The following is a 10,200-nucleotide window of genomic DNA, read 5'->3' as shown; positions in this document are numbered from 1 at the left end:
AGCGAAAAAAAAAAAACTAAATCGGAAAAATAAAAACTGAAACAAAAAAGAAGAGAGAAGAAAATGGCTACACATATGCAAGATCCACCTTCGAAATCTAACCCTAACAATCCCAATGCAAACAACAATGCCGTCAATGCTCATCAATTACCTCCTCAACCTCCGCCTACGGCGGCGGTTCCGCCATCTTCCACCGGCGTAACCTCATCCGTATTCATCCGCGGTGACGGTTGTGAAGGTGGTAGTCCGAACGCGCATCACCGGAGGGCTCACTCGGAGGTCAGTTTCCGGCTGCCGGACGACATGATGGACCTATCGCCGTCGGATCCGTTCACCGGCGGCTCATCCACCGCCAGCCTCGAGGAGATCGGATCCGAGGACGACCTCTTCTCTACCTACATTGACGTCGAGAAGCTCAGCGGCGGAGGAGGGGCTTCGAACGGTTCGATTCAGGGCGGAAATGGATCGGATCAGAGCGGTTACGGCGGCGCTGGAACAAGCGGCAACAACGAGGAAGATAAGAGTCCTGGTGGAAACGGTAGCGCTGGCGCCGGAGGAGCTAGGCCGAGGCACCGGCATAGTAACTCCGTCGACGGTTCTACGACAGGCGTGTTCGGAGAGATCATGGAGGCGAAGAAAGCAATGCCTCCTGATAAGCTCGCTGAGCTATGGACCATTGATCCGAAACGCGCCAAGAGGTCTGAACATGATACTCACTTCATTTTTCATTTAAATTTTCTTTTTTTTTCTTTTTAATTTTGATTTTGAGTACATGTTTTTGTTTTTGCAATTTCGGAATTCGAACAGTGGAATTAGGTTTCTTATGCTTTTACATTGCTGCATGAAGTTTACGAATTTCGTCTTGTTGAGTTAGCTATTGAAAATGAAAATTTCTTGCGTTAGTTTGTTGTGGATAATTGCACTTTTTAACGTAATGCAATCATTTGTATGCGTGGACTTTTTCCGTTGATCTTAATGTTATTTACAAACAATTCCTTTTGGGAAATCTTTTATTCTTGACGTCGGAACGCTGAATTTTGGCAATGATATTTGATTCTTGCCATGTTTTTTCTTAATTTGATGCATGAATGGATTTTGGCATTCTATCTCTATTGTAGCGTTGGTTTATTAACCCTGGAAGTAATTGAAGCATTGGAATTCGGAATCGGATGAGTTGTTAACTTGTTATAGCAATTGATAGGTAGTTTCTGAATAGGCACCTTGGAAGTTTTTAAGGTCACATGGCTGATGCAGCTGCAATTTGAATTTGTAGCAGAACCTTCAAAACCAATACAAATGCTGTGCAGGCCACAGTTCAAAACCATTTGTCATGAAGACTCTTCCTTTTTAACATGAATTATGCTCAATCTAGTGACATTACAATAGATAATTTATTATTTCTGAAAAACAGAGATCATCATGTATCCTCCCATGTTGTGTGTGCTTTGATTTCAAATTGAGATGGGAGAAACTAAAGTGAGGGATAGTGAGATTCAAGGGACGCTGCTCTTTTGTTTCATGTCGTTTTGTGCTTCCATATCTTAGTACTTTCTGTGGATTAGTATTCTGACAAATATTGTTGTATCTTGTATGTACAGAATACTTGCTAATCGGCAATCTGCTGCACGTTCAAAAGAGAGAAAGGCCCGCTATATACAAGAACTCGAGCGCAAAGTTCAGACCCTTCAGACCGAAGCTACGACTCTTTCTGCCCAATTGACCCTATACCAGGTTCGTGCTGTCCATCTGAAACCACTTGCATGATTTTGCCATAAAATAGATGAAGCACTCAAGTGTTAAGTTCATCTTTGCTGCAACAAACTGGAAATTCCTTGTACAGTATCTCATTTTGTTTATTGAGGACTGTATCTTTCTTGGCTTATATTTTTTTCCATAAATCATTGAGAATTTAGTTTGAAAAGGTTACGATATGCTTCTACCTGCAGTTTCCTTTTGGCTGATTATGATTACTGCTTGATGATCTTCATAATTTAAGATTATTGCCATCCAATATCTATTGACTTAAATTACATAAGGAGTTTGTATATGAATATGACATGTCTCGTCTTTATTCTTTATAGAGGGACACAACAGGTCTGAGTAGTGAAAATACCGAGCTCAAACTTCGGCTACAAGCCATGGAACAACAAGCACAACTTCGCGATGGTAAATATTATTAATTCAATCACTTTGTCAAAGTGTTACACCCTTTAGATTTTATTAGGATGGAAATCTTAAAAACATTGGAACTTGTTTCTGATCTGATGCAGCTCTTAACGACGCATTGATGAAAGAAGTAGAGAGGCTAAAGATTGCCACCGGGGAGGCAATGAAGCCCTCTGAATCTTTTAATCTAGGAATGCAACAGATGCAATTTGCAGGGTCAAATTTCTTTCCACTCCCACAAAGTTCAGGTCCTCCTGGTCTGCAGAGCATACCAATGATGTCATTCTGTCACCCCCCATCCAACATTCCTCATGAAATGCAACAATCAAATTCTCATCAACTCGCAGATATATTGCATAACGACCAGCTCGGTCGCTTGCAGGGACTCGACATTAGCAGCAAAGGATCAACCCTTGTGAAAGCCGAAGGCCCCTCACTTTCTGCGAGTGAGAGTAGCAATACATTTTGAATTTAACAAATCTCTTGATTGACCTGCTGACTCATGGCCTTGTTCCTTCTCTTCAAGATGTTTATAATGTTGACATTTAGCCGTCTAATTAAGGTTCTTTGTTTCCTTTAAAGTTCCATTTAGATTATTGAGGATTAATTCTTAAATTGTTTATTCTTAGGGATTCCCTCAACAAAGGAGCATCACCCTTGGGTTTTTTGTAGCAAAAGTTTTACAAAAATCATGTTGAATCATGACATTTTGGTTCTTGTGGGTGTTAGAATATAGGGAGTGAAAGGTCATTTTTATAGTTTATTTTTTGGTATGTTGGGATATTTAGCTATCACCTCCGTTTGATAGCTTGTATACTGTGATTTATTGTTGTGTTACATATTTTTAAAGTATGTTTAGGGTGGATTTTGCTAAAATAGAAAATGGAAGATGAAACTAGTTCATTCTACCAAGCATTGTTATTGTATTTTTGGGTTTTACTCAATAGTTGTGCAACCCAATGATTGTTGGAAATTTTTATTTATTTGATCGTGTAAATTGATTTCTTTTTTATTATATCTATTTATTATTTTTTTCTCTCTTATTTATTTCTCTTTGTTCTTTCTTTTTTTTTTAATTGAATGCATCTGACCTTTATGGAACATAAAAAATTTAATTTCATAAAGAATGAAGAATGCCTCAATAATTAATTATAATACGTACTAGCATTGTATTTTTAAGATCTACTGAGTAGTTCTAGAATCCAAGAAATTTGGAAGGGACCAATGAGTTGTAGTAGCTAGCTATCATGTCCATGTTGATATTAATAACTCAATCTAATTGTGTGCCGTACATTCATGATTTCGTTTGATGATAAGGTTCCGAAAGATTTTCTCCATGTATTTCGTTTTCGGCTTTTGTAACAGCATTTGTCCTTTTTAAGGATTTGGCGATAAGGACCTCTATTCTTGTGTACTATATATTATTTCAAATATAAAATAACTTAGCTTGTACGAAATATTTGTGTTACATTCTATCATTATAAGGTGGTTTCTCCCATACCAACCTTAAATTCAGGGTTTAAGTTATTCTGCTTAGTTGTTCTTATTCAAATATAAACATGTGTCTATCTAATGACATATCATTGATTATAGTCTAATTATGTTTTAAACTTAAACATATATTTTTTTTTATTCTTATACTTTTACCCCAAAATTATATTTATATTTTTCAATCTTGCTCAATGACATGAAGAAGAGGACCCGAAGAAATTGCTCCATCAACATGTAGAGCTTCATTTTCTTGTTCTTGTTCTTTGAACGCTTCTAAACAGTTCCATTTTTAGATCGTGCCTCCTCTTCTTAAACTTCTCGAATTCTTCGTGGTTGTTAACGGCGTCAAGTGATTCTACAAAATGAAGGAGCAAAAGCACTTTGGTTAATGTTAGATAGGAGTTTTTTAAGGTGGTGAAAATATATTTTGGTGCTTAAAGAACCAAGATAGATAATGAAATTGGTAATAATTTGGGGTTTTTTTTTTATAAATATGGGTTTTAAGCATATGTATTCATTCAGGTCATCATATATATCGGACAATCAACAAGTTTATATCCTTTAATGCCGTTAACAATGACTGCCGAAGATTAAGAAAAAAATGACAGCAATCAAATATCATTACCAAAACTCAACGTTTTCATACCATAAATCAAAGACTTCTCAAAAGGAATTGTTTGAAAATAACATTAAGATCAACGGCAAATTGCAAAACAAAAACTTCTACGCAAAATCAAATAAAAAGATTAAAAAATAGAAAAATAAAAATAAAAATTGAAGTAAGTATCATGTTCATAAATAAATTGGCGCATTTGGTGTAAGAAAAATGGAGCGTGCGAGCATTAAGCTCATCCCTTAAAAGATTAAGCAAATTAAAGCAAGTTTAGGAAGGAGTTTATATATTGCCCCCGTCAAGTTATTACTAGTAGAAATAACACTTTTTTCAACGGCATTTTTTGCTACTGAAAGCAAATTATCGTTTGCAAACCCTTTTTGCCACCCTCAACTAAAACCTCACTAATACACATCTTTATTTTATCTTTTTTTTTTTTTATACCAAAGATAGGAGACTCGAACCTGCAACCTCTTAAATGAGTATGGAGAGATTATACCATTTGAGCTATAACTCATTAACTTATTTTATCTACTTATGAGTTATTAATTACGGATATATATATAACGATGGATTCTTATGTTAAAATAAATTTTCGAGGCGGGCTGTTTTTTTTTTAATTAACAACGGAATTTAAAGTCCAAAAAACATAAATAAACTAAAGGACAATAGTTCTTAAAAATGAAATACTGATAGAATTAGCACGAAAATAAAGAGAGATACAAAAAGATAAATTAAAAAATGAGTAAAGTATTGTTTTTGTCCCCAACGTTTGGGGTAAATCTTAAAATTGTCCCTAACGTTTCAATCGTCCTATTTACGTCCCTAACATTTTAAAATTGACTCAATGTTGTCCTGCCGTTAGGAATCCGTTAATAAAATTAACGGCGGGACAAAATTGAGACAATTTTGAAACGTTAGGGACGTAAATAGGACTAAAACGTTAGGGACAAAAACGATACATAGAAATAAATTTCAATTTTATTCTTCAATAATATCAATTTTTTATTATACATAGTATTCAATTATTTTTAATCATTTACACTTAATCACCTTATTTTCATTCTAAATAAATTATTTTTTTATAATTTTACGCTTAAAGTAATATAATTTTTTTATAAATAAATAAATTTTATACTTTCATTCTAAATAAATAATGTAATTTTACTTTCATTACTTAATCACATTACTTATATTTTTTTATAGTTTTACACTTTCATTCTAATCACATTACATTATTTATTTAGAATAAAAGTGTAAAATTTATTTATTTATAAAAAATACATTACTTTAAGTGTAAAATTAAAAAAATAAATTTATTTAGAATGAAAATAAGGTGATTAAGTGTAAATATGATTAAAAATAATTGAATACTATGTACAGTAACAAATTGATATTATTGAAGAATAAAATTAAAATTTATTTCTATGTATTATTTTTGTCCCCAACGTTTTAGTCCTATTTACGTCCCTAACATTTCAAAATCATTTCAATTTTGTCCCGCCGTTAATTTTATTAACGGATCTCTAACGGCAGAACAACATTGAGTCAATTTTAAAACGTTAGGGACGTAAATAGGACGATTGAAACGTTAGGGACAATTTTAAGATTTACCCCAAACGTTGGGGACAAAAACAATATTTTACTCATTAAAAAATACATAATAACTAAAAGGTAAATTATAGTCATAATTAATTATTTTATCTATACAAAAATTTAGTTTCTATAATTGATGTTATATTTTTCAGTTAATTAGTTTGTTACACCTCTTTTTCATTGTCAAAATAAGAATTCGAAAAGAATATAAATCAATATTATCATAAAAAATAAGTTTTATTGCAACAACTAAATCTACTTCTACAACTACATGATTATACTCAATGTTTATAATAAGATCTGATATGACCACTCTCGGCACGAGCTATAACTCGACATTATAGCCGTTATCACTAAAAATCATAACTGTCACCCGTTATGAGCTCGTCCTTTCATAAGCCATAACTCGGTCAGATTAATACTCCTATCATAACTGATATCCAGACAGCATAATAAAGTCGGTTACAAATCAATTCGAAAATCGAGAATTATGGCCGAGAAGGTAACGGACGAAGACTTCATAATATAAAGGGAGGTAAAACATTTCTTTAGAAAGTAAGTTGTGACAAAAAAAATAAGATAAGACACTGACTTAAGATTTGGAGTGCCTTTTGCAGGTACATTCCTCTCCTCTTTGTTTGCTCACACCACAACGAGAAGAAAAGCTCGGAATCGAGTGCTAGAAGCTCAGCCTCCGAGGGTATAGTTTGACCATCACTAGGCAGTGGAGGCCGACCTATTTCACAAGCAAGATCAATTGGCGCCCACCGTGGGGCCGAGGAAATCAATATTTTCTTTTGGTCCCGTTACCTTCGTGTACACCCATGGTTGAAGTACAACCTCCTTCACTATCCGAGCTTATGTGGATGGTAGCTGAGCTACAACAAGCCAATCAACGAATGGCCGACGAAAATCAAATAATGGCTGCTCAAATCGCCGAATTGAACCATGCTCGGATAGAGCATCACGACACTCACCATCAGCAACCAAATGATGATGACCACCATCCCCAGCCCTCTCATGTCTCAGAAACCATCCGAGCTGACGAGGCCTAACCTGAGGACGAAAAGGAAGAGTCCGACGACCTTGTAGGACCCTTCACGGAAGAAGTGATGAACTTTGAATTGCCAAAGAGATTCACCCTGCCACTAACCCTCACACCTTATGATGGACTCGGAGATCCGAAGAAGTTTCTCAAAAAATTCCGATCAATCATGATCGTTAATGGTGCATCGGATACTGTTTTATGTCGTTGTTTCTCGAATTATTTAGATGGCCCTGCGCTTGATTGGTTGTGTGCTTTGCCTGCAGGTTCAATTTTGCGATTTCATCAATTGGCCAAGCTATTCGAAGAACATTTCGCCGGATCCGCAATATATTTGCATGACTCGGACTATCTTAATACAATCAAGTAAGGATAAAATGAGAGCCTGAAGGAATACATGACTCGTTTTACGAAGATCGCCATAAGCATACCAGACCTTCACCCCGAGGTCCATCTCCACGCGATCAAAAGTGGACTCCGACCAGGAAAATTCCAAGAAACCATTGCGGTGGCCAAACCAAAGACTCTCGCCGAGTTCCGAGAAAAAGCTAAAGACCAAATCGATATCGAAGAACTCAGACAAGCTCGAAAGTCAGACAAAACAACCCACAGAGATGACCACAAGGCGCCGAGCAGTAAGCAAAGTTTTAAACTAACCCCTCAGTTTGATTCTTATACGCAGTTCAACACTAGGCGAGAAGACATAATAAAGGAAATCTTGAATTCGAAATTGATCAAGCCACCAAGAAAGGCCGGGACCTATCAAGATACTAAGAACGCGGATAAATCCAAATATTGCGCATTCCACCAAAAGCACGGTCACACTACTGACGACTATGTGGTCGCCAAAGACCTTTTAGAAAGACTGGCTCGATAAGGCCACCTTGACAAGTATATTGGAGGGCACATCCAAAGACGTACACCAACATCTACAGCCAGTGACTTACCCGAACAACAGCACCGGGAAAAAGAAAGGGTAACATCGAGCAACTATGAAAAACCTCGAGGAGTAATTAACTGTATTTTAGGAGGGTACGCCAGTGGAGGTTCCTCAAGTTCGGCAAGAAAAAGATGATTCCGAGCAATATGCTCGTTGGAAGGACCACAAAGTGCAGCCGAGCCACTAAAAAAACACCCACAAGTCACGTTCACACAAGCAGACTTCAATTCTAGTATACAGAACCTAGACGATCCAGTCGTTATCACTCTTCAGTTGGGAGATCTACTGGTCAAGAAAGTTCTTCTAGATCCTGGAAGCAGCGCCGACGTCCTATTCTACTTGACGTTTCAAAAAATGAAGCTCAGTAACAACATCCTCCAGTCAACAGGGGGAGATCTTGTTGGCTTCTCAGGAGAATGAGTTCCAATAATAGGGTCAGTGTGGTTACAAACCACACTGGGTGAGCATCCTCTTTCAAAAACATGCGATATTCAATATCTAATAGTAGATTGCTTTAGTCCATATAATCTTATCCTTGGCCGTCCTTTCTTAAACAAGTTCAACGCCATTGTATCTACAGTTCACCTGTGTGTTAAGTTTCCTTTGCAGGATGACCATGTTGTCACCATCCACGGAGATCATAGAGAAGCTCGGCATTGTTACAACATCGGCATGAAATCCCAGAATCATTCGAGACAGCAAGTTAACAATGTCAATCTGCCAGATGACACCTCAGCATTAGCCGACTTAGACCCAAGAGCTGACTTCCGAGAAAGACCCACTCCATGCGACGATTTACAAAAAGTTTATTTCAACAATGACCCTAACAGATTCACTTTTGTAGGTAAGTCCACAACCAAAGAGGAACTACAGGCCATTACCAACTTCCTACAGGAACAAGCCGACTTATTTGCATGGACGCTTTCCGATATGCCCGGCATAGACCCACAAATCATCAGCCATAAACTAGCTATAAACCCATCAGCAAAACCTGTGCAACAAAAGAAAAGAAAACTCGGCGAAGAAAAGCGGAAAGCATCATTGGAAGAAACACAGAAACTAATCAGCGCAGAATTCATCAAGGAGATCAGATTCACCACCTGGCTATCCAATGTGGTTATGGTAAGGAAACAAAACGGTAAGTGGCGCATGTGCGTCGATTTTACTGACTTAAACAAAGCATGCCCAAAGGATTCTTATCCTTTACCATCCATAGATTCTTTGGTAGATAACGCCTCCGGTTACGCTACCTTAAGTTTCATGGATGCATATTCAGGGTATAACCAAATCCTCATGCATCCCTCTGATCAATGTAAAACAGCTTTTATTACTGACTTCGGCAACTACTGTTATAAGGTTATGCCTTTTGGACTTAAGAATGCAGGAGCAACTTACCAACGTCTCATGGATAAAATTTTCACCAAACAAATCGGCAGAAACATCGAGGTTTATGTAGACGATATGGTCGCCAAGACAAAGGTCGGCAGCAACCATATTCATGACTTAACAGAGATATTCGGCCAGCTACGCTACTACAACATGCGTCTTAACCCGGAAAAATGCGCTTTTGCAATTCAGGGTGGTAAGTTCTTAGGGTTTTTATTGACAAACAGGGGCATTGAGGCAAACCCAGACAAATGCCGAGCAGTTATAGATATGACAAGCCCGAGGACTATAAAAGAAGTACAACGCCTCACAGGAAGGCTTGCTGCACTATCCAGATTTATACCCTGCCTAGCTTCCAAATCTAACCCTTTTTTCCAAACAATAAAAAAGAAAAACAAATTTCAATGGACCGACGATTGTGAAAGAGCTTTTACCACATTAAAAACAACTCTCTCACAACCACCGATTCTACAAAAACCCCTTCAACGAGAAGATTTATTTCTGTACTTATCCGTTACTAATTGGGCGATAAGCTCTGCTCTTGTTATAGAAAGAAACAAGATTCAACACCCGGTTTACTTCGTCAGCAAAACACTCTAGCACGCCGAGCTTAATTATCCAAGAATTGAGAAGCTGGCCTTAGCATTAGTCTTCTCAGCACAAAGACTCCGACCTTATTTCCAAAGTCACGCAATTAGCGTCAGAACAGATCACCCACTACGACAAGTGTTACACAAGCCTGACATTGCAGGAAGACTTATAAAGTGGTCTATAGAATTATCCGAGTTCAACATCAGATATCAGTCCAGAGGGCCAATTAAGCCACAATTTCTGGTGAACTTCATTGCCGAGCTCACAATACCATCAGAAGAAGACCACACAAAACAATGGACCTTGTACATAGATGGCTTATCCAACAAAGAAGGGTCTGGTGCTGGAATACGACTAGAAGCCGATGATGGT

At 37.3% G+C, this 10,200-nt stretch overlaps 1 protein-coding gene across 1 annotated transcript; it reads left to right on the top strand.

Moving 5' to 3' along the window:
- Positions 1–6: 6 nt before the first annotated feature.
- On the top strand, positions 7–3,181 carry LOC107473973 (transcription factor RF2b). The gene is made up of 4 exons (XM_016093568.3): positions 7–698; positions 1,599–1,731; positions 2,082–2,166; positions 2,271–3,181. Exons 1-4 carry the CDS (start codon positions 64–66, stop codon positions 2,633–2,635), a joined length of 1,218 nt encoding a protein of 405 aa, XP_015949054.1. The 5' UTR covers positions 7–63; the 3' UTR covers positions 2,636–3,181.
- Positions 3,182–10,200: the final 7,019 nt, after the last annotated feature.

This window comes from Arachis duranensis, chromosome 1, assembly GCF_000817695.3.
Source record: "Arachis duranensis cultivar V14167 chromosome 1, aradu.V14167.gnm2.J7QH, whole genome shotgun sequence".
Classification (NCBI taxonomy): domain Eukaryota; kingdom Viridiplantae; phylum Streptophyta; class Magnoliopsida; order Fabales; family Fabaceae; genus Arachis; species Arachis duranensis.
This window is presented reverse-complemented; position numbering and strand designations above follow the sequence as displayed.

Bases quoted from the DNA above. Each gene is read 5' to 3' on its own strand.
- LOC107473973 (XM_016093568.3), top strand. From the start codon at position 64: ATGGCTACACATATGCAAGATCCACCTTCGAAATCTAACCCTAACAAT. The intron at 699-1,598 runs GTCTGAACATGA...TTGTATGTACAG, and splicing joins GATCCGAAACGCGCCAAGAG to AATACTTGCTAATCGGCAAT. The intron at 1,732-2,081 runs GTTCGTGCTGTC...TATTCTTTATAG, and splicing joins CCCAATTGACCCTATACCAG to AGGGACACAACAGGTCTGAG.